This window comes from Saccopteryx leptura, chromosome 4 (assembly GCF_036850995.1).
Source record: "Saccopteryx leptura isolate mSacLep1 chromosome 4, mSacLep1_pri_phased_curated, whole genome shotgun sequence".
In the NCBI taxonomy this organism is placed as follows: domain Eukaryota; kingdom Metazoa; phylum Chordata; class Mammalia; order Chiroptera; family Emballonuridae; genus Saccopteryx; species Saccopteryx leptura.
Genome location: NC_089506.1, coordinates 17,451,028 through 17,471,817, shown reverse-complemented (window position 1 = coordinate 17,471,817; position 20,790 = coordinate 17,451,028). Strand labels below are relative to the sequence as shown.

The following is a 20,790-nucleotide window of genomic DNA, read 5'->3' as shown; positions in this document are numbered from 1 at the left end:
ACCGCCGCCCACCCCGTTCCATCCACCTAATGCCAATTTGCGGGCCTAACCACAGTCTTAGCCTTCCACCACTTTATACTCTTGACTACTGGGCGCTGAGGTTACTGAATAATGCCTGTTTCACCAAAGGACTAGGTCCTTCGAAACTCAGAACAATCCTAACAGTACATTACTACTACTATCCCAGTTTACAGAAGAGAAATCTACTCAAATAGTCAAATGGCTTAGTTGGGTCGCACACCTAACCGGTGATGCTGAGGCCCCAGAATACAGGCCCATCACCCCCAGCCCAGTGTGCCCTCTGCTGTGCCACAGAGCAGAAGCCTCACAGCTAAGAGAAGAAGAGTCAGGCGTGGAGGCCAGTCTGAGCGCCTCCTCTCACTGGAAGGGAGCTCCCACCACGCAACAGCAGAAACTCCGGGATACAACAAGGTGTGAAACTGTTTCACCAACAGGCATGTGTTCAACGTAATGGCCAAACTGGCCTAAAATACGTGTAAGCAGACTTCGCATAAAGAAGCAGTAAAACAGAGACATCAGGAGCGATGTTAAAGAAAGATATGTCAGATACGGGGCTGAGAGACCATGAGTAACCTGAGCACCAAATTCTTAAATGATGAACTCAATGTGGGACTGCGTTGATGGACAGTTCTGAAAAGGTGATGTGTATCAGTTTACTTCCCGTCCCTGATGTGAACCTACAGAGATATGGCTGACCTTAGTGGTTTATACCAAGTTCATGCCTTTAACAAAAACTTATATTTTGATACTATCATTATTTGATTCTATCATTCTACCATCTCTTGTCTAGGGAAAATATGGAAGGAATAATATTTGCACTTAGATGGTAACACACAGGATTTGAAACATACTTTCATCAAACGAGCAATTTACTCGGACAGCCACCTTGGAAAACCTGATTCAATGTACAGTACTCATCAAAAAAATTACCATTAAGAACATCTTGCAAAACTAAAAATCTGATAGAAACCTTTGTTAAGTGAAAAAAAAAGATACTGTTAATATTACTCTATTTTTAAGTTTATACCCATACTTATCTACATATTAAATAATTCCAGAAGAACATACCAGAATTTTATAGGACAGGGAGACAAAAAGAAGCAGGAATGGGGAATGTTCTCTTCATAGTTCATGTACTGATATATTTATTACTCCATGTGAATTTTCTTATTACAACCAGCATATTTTTTTAACAAAAACTAATAAATATTATTAAAGTCAATGGGGTCAAATATCACATCAGATAAAAGATGCTTGAGACAAAACGGATAAAGAAACCAAGAAAGCATAAGTTGGATGAATTAAAGTAAGTAAAATCTAATAGTTATTTTTATTCCTATGCATCTGTCAGTATTAGGTAGTCTTTAAGTGACTTTTAATTTCACTAAGAAAATAATAACTCAAGAAACCAATGCCTTAGGTCCTGGCCGGTTGGCTCAGTGGTAGAGCGTCGGCCTGGCGTGTGGGGGACCCGGGTTCGATTCCCGGCCAGGGCACATAGGGGAAGCGCCCATTTGCTTCTTCACCCCCCCCCTTCCTCTCTGTCTCTCTCTTCCCCTCCCGCAGCCAAGGCTCCATTGGAGCAAAGATGGCCCGGGCGCTGGGGATGGCTCCTTGGTCTCTGCCCCAGGCGCTAGAGTGGCTCTGGTTGCGGCAGAGCAACGCCCCGGAGGGGCAGAGCATCGCCCCCTGGTGGGCAGAGCGTTGCCCCTGGTGGGCGTGCCGGGTGGATCCCGGTCGGGCGCATGCGGGAGTCTGTCTGACTGTCTCTCCCCGTTTCCAGCTTCAGAAAAATACAAAAAAAAAAAAGAAAAAGAAAGAAACCAATGCCTTAAATTGACGGTTTTGTATGGCTACGATGAAAACAATCACTTCAGTACTGCAAAATTCTTTATGATACCATAATGGTGTGCTTCCTAGGACTGGAAATTGAAGCTAAAGAATGAATTTCTAAACGGTCCTCCTTTGTTCTGACACTTATGAATGACTCATTCTCTAGGAGAAAACTCCCTGGGCCGCCACAGGTGTGCAGTGTAATCTCTCAGCTCCATTTGACCTCCTCCATTCTTTACGGAAAGGCCTGGGAAAGAGGGTAGGTCCCACACTGCCCACAAAACACGAAGTAATGTGAGAGGTTCCAAAGCCTCAGAAACACCCACCAGTCAGAGCAAGTTCCCGTCTCTGAACTCTCCATGAGACAAGAATGAATTCAGCGTCAGTGTGCTTTTCACGAGGCTATTCAGCACTAAAAAAAAGAATGACTTGCTGCTTTTGACATTTGATAAAATTCATGGAGTTTGAAGATGTTTCAATTAGTTTAAAAAAACAACAACACCTTGACTACTATATTACTTATATTAGAAAACATCTTAATACAAATCTGGACAATGGATTCACATAAAGGGTTGTGTCACACAAGCATTACTTGCGTACACAGTAAGGAAACTCCAAGCAATGGCAACAAATCCTAGGGGACTACAAACACTTGACGTCTTACTATAGAAATCACTACCAAATGCTTTTAGTAAAAATTACATACTAGAGAACACACTATATAGCATCATATTACACTATTTTGTTCTGTGACTTGCACTGCATAGTAAGGGCCCAGGTGTGTCGGAGAAGAATAAGAAAATGAGATTGGAGAGAAGGATCATTTGGCATTGGATAAAGATGGCACTAACTTCCAGGCTAAAAGCTTTAGGCCTTGACTGTTGGCAGTGGGGTATGGAGGAAAGATGGGGACGCAGGGGCGCTGCGGCTTTGTTCGCACTTGCACCAGAACTTGATCGAGTGGTCACAGTGTGCAGAACTGACAGAAGAGAAGAGTCTGAAATCCGGGAAACAACTTAGGAGGCTAACGCACCTGTCAGGGCTGGAGGCGGTACAAATTTTAACTAGACAGAGAGAAATAGATTGCTGACATCAGTAATATATGAGCGACCTATTAATATATGTAGATTAGAATGTAGCCATTAACTACTAGAGTCAGGACGAGAAAATGCCAAATAAAGATAATTAAAATACAAAAAAAGAGAGAATATGTTTATAGCTATAATTATACCTTGTCTTCTTTAAACACAGCTATATAGAGAAAGTGACCTTGGGTATAATTATCTATAGTAACTAGGAATCATTACTATAAATTAAACTAAGTCTACCCAAAGGGATAAAAAAATAACTTACGAGAGAAATGAATTATACATACACAAAACTGTGGTTGCAAGTTCATCCCAACCCAAAAGGGCTAAATTTTCTCATTAACCCTGATGTAGATGTTAAAAATTGTATCTTCAATGGTAGAGCATTATTGTCTACAAACTATTTAAATGAACCTGATACTATGCTTACAAAATATATACAACAATCAATAGTTTTTCAATGTACAGGAAAAACTGAGAGGAAAATACCCTTTTAGCAACACAAAGTAGTCATATACATAGACAAGGATTGCAACACACATTATTTCTATTAATAAATTATCAAAAAGTGCTAGTGGTATGAAGAAATTACAAAAATGAGGAGCATAAAATATCTGAATATGTGGACTACATGCTAATGCTTCCTGAATTATTTTTAATGATTTTAATAAACTGGTGTTTATTAAAATAAACTTATAAGTCTCAGAAATATAAAAAAAAATCAGGTAGGTAAAGGAGGTGTTTCAAAGCTGTAGAGACCTTTGTGGTATTAAGATATTTGAATTTTAAGAGATTAAAATTGGAGAACAGTACGGTGTAGTGATTAAAGTCACATATCTAAAACCCGAAGGCCCGAAAACCCAGCTCCAACCACACCTGGGCTGTGAGCAGGTTATAAGCCTCCCTGACCCTGTACTTTCTCATATGTAAGAATGGGGGTGATTACAGTGGTACTCACTTTATAGATACTTGTGAAAGTTAAATGAGTTTACGATTTTAAAGCGCTCGGAACAGCACCTGGCACACAGTGACATAAATATTAACTACCAATTTTCACCATCAAAAAAATTAAAATTGGCCCTGGCTGGTTGGCTCAGCGGTAAAGCGTCGGCCTGGCGTGCAGGGAACCCGGGTTCGATTCCCGGCCAGGGCACATAGGAGAAGCGCCCATTTGCTTCTCCACCCCCCCCCCTCCTTCCTCTCTGTCTCTCTCTTCCCCTCCCGCAGCCAAGGCTCCATTGGAGCAAAGATGGCCCGGGCGCTGGGGATGGCTCCTTGGTCTCTGCCCCAGGCGCTAGAGTGGCTCTGGTCTCGGCAGAGCGATGCCCCGGAGGGGCAGAGCATCGCCCTCTGGTGGGCAGAGCGTTGCCCCCTGGTGGGCGAGCCGGGTGGATCCCGGTTGGGCGCATGCGGGAGTCTGTCTGACTGTCTCTCCCCGTTTCCAGCTTCAGAAAAAAAAAAAAAAAAATTAAAATTGGGTCTAAAAGGGGTTAAAACAAAACCATACAAATTACTCATAATAAATATTGATCCAGCTTCCTTTCCAGTAGAGAAGGTCTGGGAAGCACAAAAACAAAGGAAACATGAAAGGAAAAGATGTATCCGACAATATAGAAATGGAAAATCTTAAAAATCACCATATGTGAAATAAAAAGGCATAGAGTAAAATATAAGACAAAGGACAACAGACAGGATCAAACCAACAAAAAAAGAATCACATGCCCCCAAAATATAAGCGAACAAAAAGCTCTAAGTAAAAGGGTAAATAAAAATAGACAACACATTTTTTAAAATTTAACCTGATTGTATCTCGCATCTGGCTCCCCAACTATCCTTCCTGTTCCCCATTTCCACTGCTCACATCCTACAGAAAGGTTTAAAAAGCCAAATTCTTGTATTCCCAACCTTTCATCAAGTTAAGGGTGACCATGTGACCCAATCTGCGCCAATAAGATAAAAAGATAAGAGCACTAGGCGTTCAAGAGCTGAGTGAGATTATCCTCCCTGATAAAGCAGACAGGACAGGCACGCCAGGAAGCAGCTCTTATCTGGGGTGTTGTCCCTGCTCTCAGCCTTTGTACACAGTAGCAGGAGGGTTTAACACCTGGAACTCTTGGCGACCGTATTTTAACTGAAAAGTCACTGATAAACGCACAACACGCTGAGGCAGGAGGAGTGGAGGGACAGAAAGATGACATTCATGAATCGCCAAATCTGAACTGCCTACCCCTGGACTTCCTGTTTGAATTAACACACAGCCCCTGGTTTAAACCAAATTGTGTTCTTCATGAAATCTTACCATTTGCGACAGCATGGCTGGCCCGAGAGGGCATTACGTGCCAAGTGAAATAAGCCAGACAGAGAAAGACAAACAGCATATAATTTCACTTGTACGTGGGATCTAAGGAACAAAACAAATGAGCAAACAAAACAGAAGCAGACTCATCTACACAGAGGACGGACGGACGGACGGACGGCTGCCGGAGGAAAGGAGGTGGGAACTGGGTATAAAAGGTGAAGAGAGTGACAAGTACAGACTGGCAGTTACAAAACAGTCATGGGGATGTCAAGTCCAGTACAGGGAATATAGTTAATATTATAATAACTAAGTATGATGCCAGGTGGGTACTAGAAATATTGAGGGGGTCACCCTGTAAACTATAACCGTCTAACCACTATGCTGTACACCTGAAACTAGGAATGTCAACTGTAATTGAATAAAAACTTTTTCAAAAATTGGGTTAATTACCATATTCTCCTGTCAACAGCATTTGATGCAGTTGATTTCTTCTTTCTCCTTGAAACAGTTCCTTCATGTGGCTTTCAGAACACCACTACTTGAGTGGCTGACCTTCTACCTTCCTGGCTGTTCCTTATTGGTCTCCTTGAAACTCCTCCCCCTCTCCCTAGCCCTTTAAAGCTTAGGAGTGGCCCTGGCTGGGTACCTCTGTTGTTTAGAGCAGGGGTTGGGAACCTTTTTGGCTGAGAGAGCCATGAACGCCACATATATTAAAATGTAATTCTGTGAGAGCCATACAACGACCTGTGTATGTTACTCATTATCCAATAAAAATTTGGTGTTGTCCCAGAGGACAGCTGTGATTGGCTCCAGCCACTCGCAACCATGAACATGAGCGGTAGGAAATGAATGGATTGTAATACATGAGAATGTTTTATATTTTTAACATTATTTTTTTAATTAAAGATTGGTCTGCGAGCCAGATACAGCCATCAAAAGAGCCACATCTGGCTCGCGAGCCATAGGCTCCGGACCCCTGGTTTAGAGTGTCATCCCGATGTGCCGTGCTTGTGTGTTCAATCCCTGGTCAGGGCCCATACAAGAATCAACCAATGACGGCATGGATAAGTGGAACAACAAATCAAAGTTTCCCTCTCTCTTTCCCTAATAATAATTAACTAAAAAAAAAAAAAAAAAAGCTTAGGAAAGTCCCTGGACATAAGTCTCTTTCTACACTTACTCTCTTGGCAATTTCATCCAGTCTAGTGGCTTTAAATACCATCTAAATGTTGATGAATCCCAAATTTATATCCCTAGACCAGACTTCTCCTGTGTACTCTAGACTTGTAAATTCAACTCCACACCTTCACTTCTATATCTATTATTACTCATCTCAATGTCTATGTAACTGAGTTCCTGATATCCACCTTCCAACATCTGTCTCCATCATCCATCCCTATCTCAGTAAATGGCAACATCATCCTTCACTGCTCACACCAAAATGTGTATAATCTCGACTCCTCTCTGTTGCCCTCACCCCTCACAGCGCATCTAAGCAAATCCTGTTGGCTTTACGTTCAGTGCTCATATCTAGAATCTGACCAGCCACCATGGCCACAACCCTGGTCAAAGAGGCCACAATCTCCTGCCATGCTTACGGCAGTACCTCCTCACTGATCTCATGCACCCAGTCTGCACCCCAATCCTATGTATTCGCCACACTGCTATCAGAGTCATCTTGTTTAAATTTTAAGTCACTCTGGTGAGAAGCCAAAGTCCTTATGATTTTCAAGACGCCCTGTTCTGGCTCTCCACTGCTTGTCAGACCGCATCTCCTACTTTGCTTTTCCTCTCTTCACCCCTTGCTATTCCTCGCGCACGTGAGTTAAGCTTCCGCTCAGAGTCTTTCCACTGAGGCCGGTAGGTGGGGTTTGCATTCGGATATCCACATGGCTGGCTCCCTCAAGCCTTACTCAAAAGCCCCCTTTTCTGGCCACAATGACCAAAATTTCTCCCCCTTATCTCTTCTCCTACACACCCCAACATTTCGTATCCCCTTTCCTGGTGTTAGTATTTTTCATCTCTCTTTAGAAATTGACACTATCAAAAACCCGCTACACTTTATTTACTTGTGTGCATATGGTCTGTCTCTCCTACCAGGGTGTAACTTCAAGAAGGGCAGGCTTTGATCTTGGATTCACTTCTGTACCTCAGCACTTTGACCACAGAATCGTCATTTATTCAGTCAATATCTGCATACCAAGCATATTCCAATTAAAATAAGACACCGTTTTTCCCTTTCCTAAAGAGTGACTATTTGGCAAGAGTGTTAGAAATGTCAGAATTCTTTCACAGGTGTTGGGAAACACTCATGTGCTCGGATAGGAGCACTGACTTGTATTCTGTTTCTGAAGGGAAATTTGGCAACAAGTATCAAAAGCCTTAAAATACTACGCCCTCTGATTCCACTGAAAGGAATGTATCCAAGGTATTTATCTGACCAGCTCATGTGCTTAGTACAAAGTTCTTCTGAGCAGAGCTGTTTCGTATTCTAAAAAATACTGGAAACAACCCAATGTTTAAAAAATGTCTCAAGAAATAAAGTCATAGCACATTTAGACAATGAAATATTAAACAAGCCTTTAAAATCATGTTACTAAGAATATATAAGAATTTAAGAATTGAGGAAAATGTACCACACCTTTTACATGAAAAAGAAAATTCTGTCTATTAAGTGACTGTTAGGTGTGGGGTCTCTAAAATACCAGGAGCCGTTTGTGCCATTAAATAGATGTAAACAGAACGTGCCAAAAGAAAACATTGGCTGTTACAGATTATGAAGTGAAAAACTGTTTGGCATTGAGGAGATTGGGGGGGATTTCTTCCTACTGTCCCCTTAAAGTACTATTCTTTTTAAATCGCCTCCTGAGAAGAGGCCAGTGGAAACCTGAGGAGCTATCCAAGTTAACTAGTTAAATTCAGGATACAAGAGGGTAGAAATAAGGTTCACCTAGCTTGGGACAATGTCCTGATGTTCCCGTCATGACACGGACATGACCTGAAAGCTGGCTGGATCTCTTCTCTTTTCTGAGTGCCAGAAAACCAGCGTGCTGTGTTCCAACCGCCCACCCACCCTCCTCCGGGTTTCGTGCTTCTGTGCTGACTCCCTCAACCTGCACTCTATACTATATACTATATACTATATACTATATACTACAATATATACAGTAGAAATGCTGTCCCTTCTTTTCTACTTCCCAGTGCACCAGCCAACTTCTCAATCCATATGTATCCTTTTTATTTTAATTTCTAGGGTCTCGGTGGCAAAAATTAAACAGCAGAAAGCATCAACACGAAACCAAGACTACTCCTTACGTCTGTAAGGTTGTGCCTTTACTATGTGATAGCGCTGCGTAGGTTATTGCAAGAAAGAATGTAAGCAAACTTTGATATTAGGAATCTACTCTCTTCTGTAATTCGACAGCTCTTTTATTTTAAGTATGATAAGGAAATAGTAATGAGGGGCAAACTCATTATCTCCCCTATTGGGCTAACAATACCTTGAGGGCAAGAACTCATCTCACGATTCCTCAGGGTCTGTAGCATGACTTGCACAGTACATAGTATCAAACTGTTACGTTCCAGGACCTAACATTTCAGTAACACTCCACTTTCACATTGCAAAATGCGACTTTAGTATTCCACATCACTGAGTTAGCCAAAGCCACATCATCTGAGGAGGGTACAAGAAACTGGACTCCGCAGAACCATCACCACTATCTTAAATTCAAGAGGAAATTCAAAAGATAAAATGTCTCAACAGTGCAAGTGAGTCACAACAAAAACAGAGCAAGTCTTAAGAGGGTGGTGATCTGACAGGGAAACAAGAACATCCCATAAAGCAAGGTTCTCATGAGTTGAACTGCTAGAAGCATAGTGTTTATGGTGATATTGCCAGTACCTGCCTCTGCAAGTGTGTTCACAGGATGTCTGCTGCTTCAGCTGGAGATTAAGCAAAAACAACTTCTGTAGTCACAGGCCTGGGAACATGTGTACTACAACTACAGGTGACATAAACCAAAGATGTAGAGGGGCTGCATCACTTCCCGAGCTAGCCTATAAAGAAGAGGAACAAGGGTCTTCGTGTTTGTTCATCAGCAAAGGTATCTACCTGGCTGTGCATGCGCTCACCCGGCACCGACCCTGACAAGTCCTAATGAGAACGAGGAAGGCACATGGTGAGCCTCCTGGCTCATCAGAAGCCCAGGTTCATAAGCAGAGCTACTTTGAACAATGAGGTCGTTGAGACTCAAAACTGATTCTCAGCTTAAGCTGATTTCCTTCTCAGAGATTACAAAATAAAGTAAATCAATAAAATCTGCACAAACTCACCTGAGAGAAATGACCTAACCCCATCAAGGTGAGCTGGGAAACGCAGGAAAGAAGAAACCGTCCAGCCCATTCTTTACCACCGCCACTCGGCATCTTGACTCTTAAAAACAACCCCGTTTAACCTCCAAGTGGATCTACATCTACACACAGCTACACGCACCTCTTGCCTGGCCTGCGCACTGGACACGGTCGCTCGCTGCCACCGCCTCCCTGTCAGGCGTCCCTGTCGCTCCGAGCCTCGTCAGCTCCTGCCCCTGCGGCCTCCTCGCCCTCTCCACACTTTTACTCCAACAGGCACACAGCGCTCCGAGGTGCTCCCCCGTCTTGACTCTCTGGACCTGGACATGACCCACCCTCCTCCTGACCGTCTCCTCTTGCTACCCTATTTGGAAAAACCTATTTCGCTTCCTGGCCACTGGAACAGGAAAGCGGAGGAGACACTTCGGACTGTTCGCCACCCTTGGAGACTACCAGACCCTCTTCCTCCAAAACATTTTTAATATTTTCACTCTGCTTTCGATTCCCAAAGGCTGGTATGATTCTGACAAGGTTGTGCCAAGACTCTTAGAACTGATCTGCCTTAACTTCTGTTGGGGCTCACCTCTCACTCACCCCAACACGTGGTCTGCTCAAGGCATGCCGACTCGCCCCCCACACACGTCCCTTCCTAACTCCCGTCTGCACCCTTGGGAACGCGAGCAACCCCCCATGCCTGGCCCGCTCCTACAGGAGCGTCCCAAGGCTGGTTCAAGCCCCACAGCTCTGCTCCTGTCTTCCCTTCGGCTGAGTTAGTGGGGTTCCCTCTACTGTGAACACACAGCACTTCACACAGGGCTCCACTCAGATCAAGCCAGACAACATTTTAAAACACCCGCTGCATAATAGGCACACTGTGTTGAAAGCACTGGAAGATATAAAAATGATAAGACCTGGACTCCATCCTTAGGGATCTCACAGCTTTGTAGGGAACAGATTGATAAGAACATAATTACAGTCCAGAATAATAACTGTAAAATATCCCAGGGGCCAAGACAGTTCAGCTGGGGCTGGAGAATGAAGAGTTCGCAATCAGACGATCTGCTTACACACCCCTTCTCACCTCATCCTCCAACAAGTGAGCTCATTAAAAAGGCCTTTAACCGTGTTTGCGTCCTCAGAATTTAGCTGACTGCCCAGCACAAGGCAGGCACGCAAAAACACTTCTTGAATGGAAATATAAGGAAGACTGCATTGTGACATAGTCAGCATAGTTTGAGTCATTCCATAAAGTAATCTTTCCCGGAATCCCTTGCCCACTGAGAAGAACTGCGTGGAATGTGTGCAAAGTGATCCAGGATTCACAGCGATGACGCCAGTCAAGGCCGGGAAGACTAGCCTGCCAGGTGCCGCTGCCCCGCGCCCCAGCCCCCACCACCCCCGCAGGCAGCTCACCGTCCCGCAAGCTCCGCCCACACTGCCTCACCTGGACTCTGGGCCTGCTGTTCCCTCTGCCTGCGAGGTCCTTCCATCTGACAGCCAAACGTTTCCCCCCTTCTCCTCCTCCAGGTGTGGGCTCTGGTGTCACCTCCTCCGTGAGTCCTGTCTTGACTGCTCTATTGAAAGTCTAACTTCCTTCCCTGCTTTGTTTTTGCCCTCCACACGTATCATCATCGTACACACTAAATCCTGCATTAATCTAGGTTCTGACTCGCCTTACTAGAATTCAAGCTCTGCCAGGGCAGGAATTTGTCTCTTTTGTGCACGTGCCCTTCCCAGCATGACAACGGCCCCCAGCACACCAGGCTCTCAATAGCTGCTTGCTAAAGAAATGACGGAGTGTGTCAGACTCTGCACGTGTGTGTCACAGAGGGGGAGAGCAGGGACCCCAGGACCAGACTGCCTGGTCTCTTTTCTGTCCCCACCAGCTATTAAATGGGTAACTTTGGCCAAGTTATGCAAGCTTTCAAAACCTCAAATTCTTCATTCATAGAGTGGGGATAATCATGAGCTGTAAGAATGAAATAAAAGCATACATTTAGCTAGCTTAGAACAGGGCTTGGCATCTCATTAGCAATCAAAACACATTGTTACTATGACTTGTTATGGGAAGAAACCTTAAGCTATATTCTTTAAGAAGTGGTTTAATTACATACAAACATAAAAACATCTATGAGCAACACATGTAGCTTTTAGAATAACTATTTCTAGTTTTGAGTAACAAATGCATGCAAGCATGTGAATAAATTTCTCATCGTTTTGCTTGGTATCTCTCAAACTCTTGCCTACAGAAGGCTAAAATGATACAAAATAAATTGAAAAGATTTTAAATTCCATTTAACACTCAACACACACACAAAATCAGTTTACAAAAGGAACTAAGAAGGAAACAACCGAGCATGAAAGGAGAAACCTACAAGAGAGGCAAGTCCTCACAGGTTCGGGGTGTACTCCTGGTTTGAAAGGAATTTCTCTTCTTAACCCAGAAAACCCTGCATTAAAACAAAGGTACGCCCTTCTGAAATGTTATTTCTTTTGCTCTGGAAGAGAGCTACAGGCCGTCTCTTTCACGAGGCCTTTCTTTAGGTTCTGGGAAAATGAGACAAGTCCCCGGACACTCTTCGTTCAGGGGACTGGCCCACGCCCCTTACATGCCCTCCGTGGCGCTCTGGGCTGCTGCACAAGCAGGCGTTTGCCCTCCCGGGGTGGCTTCCAGGGTCCCCAGGGAAGGGAGTGGATTCTGCACAATTTTCTGTCATCTGGCCTGCCTCAGGCCGGCCCCTGAGAGGGCAATTACATGTCTGTCCGAAGGAACGCACACACGTGTGATCCAAACCCCGGTAAGGACTAGCACTGCCCCGAGAGCGGCGGCAGGCGGGTCTCTGAGGATGCCCGACTCGATCACCAAGTACCGGCTCAGCAGTTAGTCCCTCAGCAGCATTAACCCGCAACAGCCACGCACAATCACTTACATCAAGATAAACGGATTTCAATGTTAAGCCAGGGGCCCCAGAAGAGAAATGCCCCCGTTTCTAAACCATCCCGCTGAGCAGGGGGATTTTATCAATCATCTAACCAGGGCTCACGTCGCCCTAACAGGGTTTCTTTAGACTGCGCCAGGACCGAGAAGAGCATGGCGGCCGAGCCCCGCCCCTGGCCGGCGCCCCACCTCTGCTCCCTGCTAGCGGCTTAACCTTGACAGATGATTTCACTTCTCTGCGATGGTTTTCTCATCTGTAAAGTGGGGGCAAGCCTCACAAAACTATGGGGCGGATTAAATGACTCTGTAGGTGAGATGATAAAGGTAGAGCCTGAAACCCTGTTAGCATTCGATCAGTGAGAGCTGTGATCGCTGGCGTTATCATTATTATTAGAAATAGTTTTCCCCACGATCTCATCTTCTTTGAGTGGTTAAAACACACACACCCACACCGCAAAGAAGCAAAGTACTTTGGATGTGCTTTGTTATAATCCCTTACAATCTGACTTCATGTAAATCTCCAGGTTTTGACAAATGCAAGAGCTCCACTGAGCTTAATTACAATTCTTTCTCATACCCCCTATAAAGCTTCAAGAAAGTGACTATTTGAACTCCAGGTCTGGATTTCTACTTCGTTCTCTGAAAGGATGTTATTGAAAGCCCCAGGCTGGCTGGGACATTCCTGCTGCTTACCTTTCAGTAGAGTAACCTTGTGTGAGTCCAGAGGATATCCATTTGGTTTCAATTTCCTAATACACAAACACATCCTTGTACAGTGAACGGCAACACGCTCTCAGTGATCTAAGGGCACATTGTTTTTGCGCCTTGATTTCTGTTCTACTTTTCACTCTGTGGCGATTAAGTTTCCTGTCCCCTACAACAAACACCTCTCAATTGATTGTGAGCATCCCAACAAGCTGCTTGCTACTTAAAAAAAAAAACAAAATCAACACGACACAGCATAACCAAGTCGGCCTTCCAACACAAACCCGTAAAGCTTCTGGTTACATTAATTTTTTTCCCCACTTATTCATGAAAAACCACCATCCTGTAAACAAAATTTAGTTTTTAACTCAGACTGAACACTCTGCATAGCTTATCAGGCGTCCCCAAATTGCGGCCCCCTGAGGCCATTTATCCAGCTCCCGCCGCACTTCCAGAAGGGGCACCTCTTTCATTGGTGGTGAGAGGACCACTGCATGTGGCGGCCCTCCAACGGTCTGAGGGACAGTGAACTGGTCCCCTGTGTAAAAAGTTTGGGGACCCCTGGTTATCAAGAGTGTTTGTACAGGTTAATAAAAACTTAATGATTCCCCGTTATTTCATTAAGATGAAACCTATTTTTCTCTCTTTACAACATGACATTGGGCAGTGTACAGTGAAGGGATTGAAAAAAGGATTCACTCTTTAGTCGGACCAATCACCGACATAAAAGAATACATCCACAGTTAGAAGAATCCCTCTAAGTTTATAACAAAGTTAATAACATAATGATGAGTAATACTACAACTAACAAGTAAATAATAAAATAAGAATAAGCTCTATGGCCTGACCAGGCGGTGGTGCAGTGGATAGAGCGTCGGACTGGGATGTTGAGGACCCAGGTTCAAGACCCCGAGGTCGCCAGCTTGAGCACGGGCTCATCTGGTTTGAGCAAAAACCTCACCAGCTTGGACCCAAGGTCGCTGGCTCAAGCAAGGGGTTACTCGGTCTGCTGAAGGCCTGTGGTCAAGGCACATATGAGAAAGCAATCAATGAACAACTAAGGTGTCGCAATGTGCAACGAAAAACTAATGATTGATGCTTCTCATCTCTTCGTTCCTGTCTGTCTGTCCCTGTCTATCCCTCACTCTGACTCTCTCTCTGTCTCTGTAAAAAAATTAATTAATTAATTAAAAAAATAAAAGAATAAGCTCTATGTTTTGCAGACTCACAAGTGCAAGCCAAACCTACTTTTGCCCACCCCTGAATGACCTGGGCATTGGCCTCCTTTCTTAGACGTATGTACGCTCCAGGTTTCCCGGGAATCACCTCCCTTCCCGGGGGGCCCACCTCCCTTCCCGGGGCCCACCTCCCTTCCCGGGGGGCCCACCTCCCTTCCCGGGGGGCCCACCTCCCTTCCCGGGGCCCACCTCCCCTCCCAGGGATGCGCCTCAGAACCCCACACCTTGAGGCCAGGCCTCATCTATGTAAATAAGTCCCCCCCCAAGCCCATCTGCACATCACAGGCCCCTCCCGCAGGATGCTGGTGCTCCCCAACAGGACTGGGCGATGAAGCCCACAAACACCAGGTGGGGAGAGGAAGGGGTGCTGTGCGGTTCAGGTGGTTTTGTTAGTTTCTGTGAGCTGTTCTCACACGTGTGAACATGTATGCCAGAGGCACCTTTTTTTTTTTTTTAAGACCATTCAATAGTAGTCACTAGTTTTATAAGGGAACTTACTGCTCAGTCTTTCTGACATGCCTTTAATTTGCTCAAAGCTCCACCTGGTAAGGGTGTTCCCTGCAGAGCATCTCAGTTAGCTGGCATGGCCAGTGGGCATCCTGTCTCTGGCCCTGGGAACTGAGGCTGACTGCCCCGTTTCCTGCTCTGAGCGGCTGGCCGAACTGGGTAAGCCACACTTGATCTCTCACATTTCATAAACCGAATACGATATAATAACTACAACTTTTAAACACAAACCAACAAAAATAAAAGTTCCTATTAGAAAAGCTTACTTTTCTAGTCACTCTTACATCCCTGAAAATTTCTAATACATCTTTCAGTAAAATTCAAGAAAAAAACTAATCTCTTTGTATGTGGTGAGGGTACATTATAAATTTAGCATGTGCCCTGGCCAGTGGTTCAGTGGATAGAGCATCAGCCCGGCGTATGGATGTCCTGGGTTCAAGTCCTAGTCAGGGCACACAGGAGAAACGACCATCTCCTTCTCTGCCCTTCCCCCTCCTCGTTCTCTTTTTCTTCCCCTCCCACAGCCAGTGGCTCAATTGGTTCAAGTGTGGCCCCAAGCACTGAGGATAGCTTTATTTGGAGCCCATCAGCTTCAGGTGCTAAAAACAGCTCAGTACTCAAGCAACGGCCCCAGATAGGGTTACCCGGTAAATCCTGGTAGGGGCACCTGTGGGAGTCTGCCTCACTATCTCCCCTCCTTTCACCTAAAATAATAATAATAATAATAATAATAATAATAATAAATTTAGCATGTAACACTTAAGTGTTATTAAGTACTCAACCATTTAAAAAAATTTTTTAATGAAATGATTCATACATAACAGGTAGCCGACTGGATCTTTATATAATTGCTTCTGCATAGCTTATAAGTGGGTTTATGCATATATTTACACATCTCTTCCCAGCCAGCCTTTGCAAGGGTCAAAGATAAGGGCTGTGTCTTCCACTTCTTTCTCTACCTCCCCTTGGGAAGGAGCTAGCCCACAACAGGTCAACGTTTTGGTGACAGGGTGCATTAGCTCTGAAACCCAAAGCTGCCTTTCTGCTCCCTGACACGCCTAATTTTACACTGGAAAAGTCACAAGCTGCTCTAAAGCACAGCTGGATTAGTTTTATGCTTACCAGAACTGGACACACGCCTGATCCTCTGAAATGACAAGGTGCGGTCGGAACTGAGGGGTCTGCCGCTGCTGTTGTACCGCAGACTGGACGCCGAGGGCCCCGCTTTGGCTTTCGGACCAGGTGTGACCCTCACACTGGAGGAGTCGGGCTTGGCTGTGTTCCTCCCCGAGGGGGTTATGGTTTTTGCAGCAGAACTCTGGGAAGAAAACAGGGTATTAGTTCAGATCACACCCTCCCCACGCTATATACACTCTTGTGATGTTATTAACTATGTGAAAGAAACAATTTGTTTCTATGTTGCAGTCTTTTCAAAACAAATTTTATTGAATACATTGGGGTGATATTGTTTAATAAAATTGAGTTTCTAGCCTGCAGATTTCAGATTCAAGGCAACAACATCAACTCTTTTTTAATATCCACCCTCCCCACCTTCTCTGCATGTTTCAGACTTGTCAGCCGCTACAATCATGTGACACACAAGCCAGTTCCTTAAAATCAATCTCTATATATCATATAATCAATCTTTCTATACATACACACACATACTTACATTTATCTATAATGTGCACATATAATACACATATCTATCTATACACACACAGATATTGCTATAGACTGAATATGTCCCCCCTCAAAAAAATTATTAAATTGACCACTAATCTCCAATGTGATGATATTTGGAGGTGGGGCCTTTGGAAGTTGATTAAGTCTTGAGGGTGAAACCCTCATGAATAAGATTCGTACCCTTTTAGTGAAGACCCCAAAGCACTCTGCCACCTCTGACCATGTGAGATTACAGGGGAAGACAGCTGTCCAAGACAAAGTAGGCTCTCAGGCACCAAATCTGCTGCTGCCTTGACTTTGGACATCCTAGCCTCTAGAATTGTGAGAAATAAATGTAGGTAGGTAGGTAGGTAGGTAGGAAGGGAAGAAGGGAAGGAGGGAGAAAAAACTTATTTAAGCAGAGATACCAGATGAATATCTAATTTTTATTTTTATTAGGAAGAAATTCAAACTCTTCATAGTCTACTCTTAAAATCATCATCATCTGTCTTCTGTCCCCATCAGTGAAACTGTTCCCCAGATGGCCAGTGCCACGGCCCTGGAGACCTTCTCTATGGCATCCGATACTGATGAGTCCCTCTTTCTTGGGTTTCTCAACACAGCCCTTCTGCCTGTCCGGTTGTTCCTTCTCTGGATCCTGTTCTACCCCTTCCTGAACGTGGCCCTGTTCCTTTCTCTCAACATATCGTCAGGAGAGTCCTAAACGTGGCCCCGTTCCCTTCTCTCACCATATGCTCTCCCTACACAATGTGTCCAGTTCCAACACCCCCTGTCCACTGTCAGGTTCAAAGTCCGCATGTCCACAGCAGCACTGTGTCCGGCGTTCCCCACGGATCTAGCTTCTATCTGCCTCTGCCCACGTGGCATCCTCTGGGCACCTCTACTGAACTGTGTTGACAACATTCATATTGCTGTGCTTTACTGATCCACACACAGCCCTTACAGGATGAAAAACACATGGTAAGTGTGAAGTGCACACGTCCACTCATTCAATCTTCGTCACCCTATGAGGTGGATGTTTTCATCATAGCCCGTTGTATAAAAGAACATGAAGCAGTTTCTAAAAGTAAACTTTACCTTTCCATCTCAAAACTTACCTCTTCCCATACTCACTACAACATTCCCAGACACCCAACTTACACAATAAAAGCTACTTCTCGGTGCTTCTTTCATGCTTTTTAAACCTCTCCGCCTGGCGTTCTCTCCGGGCCCCACCCACCTCGGGCCAGGCCTACACCACCCACCTCTTGGCAGGATCACTCACACCATATCCTCAGGATCTTTCTGTTCTCACCAGTCTCCAATTCACCTTCCACTCCACGGCTCAGGCAATCTCTCTCCAGTACAAGTTAGGTTCGGTGGCTTCCCTCTGTCCTCCCGATCAAGTCAGGTCCTCCTAACAAGGCACACACAGCCCTTCTGGGCGTGTCGGCCCCTGCCGTCTCCTTCGGCTTATTGCTTTTGGTTCTGCACTCCTGGTCCCCACCATGCTCACTACCTGGGGTTCCCTGCCTGAGGCTGTTCTGTTCCTTCACCTTTGGACATGTTATTACCTCCAACCGGAGCTCCCTCTCAAGGCGTACTTGCCCTTTAAGTTCCAGCTAGCAACTAACACTGTATGTCCCCGAGAACCCTTCCTTGCTTGAAACCTCTCCCCACCGCCACCACCCCCTTGTCCACTGCAGCAAAGCAGCCTGTATATGGTCCCTGCGTAGCACTTAACATAGCCTTCGGTTTATCTGTTAATATCACCCACTGCATTAAACTCTAGGCTGGGCCCCGGGGCTGCAGCTTTCTTTTCTATATCCCAACAGTCACAGCAGGTACCCCACAAATGCTCCCCTTCCACATATACGAAGTGAGAGCCCACGCCTTCCTCAAAGAAGAAATTCCAGCAACAGAAGCCGTCGTTTGCATCCTCCCATTACATAAAGAAAAGCTGGGCCTCACAGAGACCGAGGAACTTGCCTGAGGTCACTCTGCCGGTGAATGAGGGAGCTACGTGTGGAAAGCGTGTCTGACTCCAGAACCCGTGCTGTTAGCATCTGTGCTGTTAACAACCCCCCCCCCCTCCAGCACTCCCCTCTCTCTCTGTTTAATAAGTCAGAAGTGAACAATTCCCCAAAGCAGCAAGCCAAGCCCCTGCTATGGCGGCTGAATTCATACACTACGTGAATTAAAAACTAACGTTAACAGGGTAATATCCCTGGAGAACCCTGGCAAGCAATGTAAAATTGGGCAAGAAATGCAGGTGACTACACACACACACTAACAAACTACTGTAACACTGGCTAGGGTGACCCTCGGAGAAACCTCCTAAACAGCTAACCAAACTTCTAAGCAACATAACCAAGTGAACCTTGAACAAACCAGACTTACTGCGCCTTTCAGAGCCAACATGCCACAGCATTTTGAGGCCTCTGGTGTACATAGCAGAGAGGGCCAGGATTCAAGTTGGGGGCCCGAGTTTGAATCTCAGTTTTACTGCTTAAGAGCTGTGTGTGTGTTCAGTAACCTTTCTGAAGCTTTAAAATGTGGCTAACAACTGCCCTGTTGTCACCAGGAAGAGTCAATGACAATGTAGAAAGCACTGGAACGTTGGTGGGAAACGTCAATGAACTAGTATGTATAAGACACCTGAGCACATCATTCGGTCCAGAGCAGGCATCAAAAACATACCAATCCCTTCCCTTTTAGCTAATCCATCACTCCCTTCATTGACCTAACACATCCATACACAACCCGTGTAATGGGTAACTGCACTCAACTTGCAAATTAACTGCACTCACTCAAATTAACATCTCTTCCCAATGAGAACCTTTCTGGAGTTTCAGGTAAACCCTCCCCAATCAGCTGTGAGGTTGGAGACCACCTAAGGGTTCAGTGAACTGCAGGCCTAACTTAGCCCGAGACGAACAGCACCCTGTGTCACATCCCTCCGGGACTGTCTCATGTCAGCTCTGGGCAGACGAGACTCTCGGGTGCTGCTGACGTGGCCAGGAAACAAGGAGTGTGAGTAAAATGTGAAGCAAATGTCCACTCCGTCAGCTCTCTGCACTCAGCACGAAGCCCATGGCCGGAGATGCCTCTCCCTGCCTTTTCCCCAAGATACGGGGGCATGCGTAATTCCAGGGAATTGTGCTTAAGAGAGTATCGTGGAAAAAGAGTGTGGTTTTTGAACTTTTTGAATACTAGCTGATGTGTAAAAGTGTCAGTGCTGAAAATACAGGATCCCAACTGCAAGACGCCTTGGGTGAAAAGTGGTTCTTCTCCCAGCTGTCCCGGGACCCGTCTCAAGCGGGTGATTCAGTCGCCCCATTCACTGTCACACCGGGAGCCTGAAAGACAGGCTTTCTCATTCCGCAAGTGGAGAATAGAAAGCTAAGTCTTACTCAATGCACACAGCAGAAAAACTTCTCGTTTCAAAATTATACCACTGACTTATATTCAAGCCAAATGCTATTTAAAGAAACTTTATGCTAGTTTTTCTGGTAGTTGGAGATCTGATCAATGAATACTAAAAGCTTCCCGTAAGTCACAAATGAATACAGGTATTGTTTTTTTTATGTATATCTATAAACACCTAACTAAGAACGCTGATTAGAACAACCAGATGTTGTAATTTATCAAAATACCACATTACACGTGGTACAAAAATGAGTTTCCTAAGAGCTTAAAAATAAAATCTGAGTTTTGAAATAATGGACAATCTCCTTAGTTTAGACAGCACTGTGGTATTATACACTTCTTCCTTAAAAGATTTGCTTATTATCAAAGCCAGCCCATCTCTAAACTGATGTAGCTCAAAATAATGCTCAAGTCTTTTCTAACCTTATCATGTAAACAGACCAGACAATCCCCTGTGCACCCTGAAAACGCTTCTAAAATAGCCCTTTAACACTTCGGCACACTGCACGTGTTTGGTTCCTCGGACATGAGCCCTCCACACAGCAGTCTCACATCTGCCTCCCTGGACTAGCTCCAGTCCTGGCCCCGAGTCAGACGCCCAAGAAAAACGTAATGGGGGTGTGTGTGTGTGTGCTGAAAATACACCTAAATACAGAAAGCCCAAGAGTGGTCCACCAAATGTTTGTAAAACTAGTTTCTTCATGTTCTTATCAAAAA

The 20,790-nt window shown here is 44.9% G+C and overlaps 1 protein-coding gene across 2 annotated transcripts in view; it reads right to left on the bottom strand.

Moving 5' to 3' along the window:
- The window catches only part of MTUS1 (microtubule associated scaffold protein 1), a 156,750-nt gene that overhangs the window by 79,325 nt on the left and 56,635 nt on the right, over nucleotides 1–20,790 (bottom strand). The window contains exon 3 of one of the 2 annotated variants that reach the window (XM_066380226.1): nucleotides 16,102–16,297. The exons of the other annotated variant lie outside the window; for it this stretch is intronic. Coding sequence (XP_066236323.1) covers nucleotides 16,102–16,297 — 196 coding nt within the window. The remainder of the gene's footprint in view (nucleotides 1–16,101; nucleotides 16,298–20,790) is intronic. 2 annotated transcript variants of the gene reach the window in all.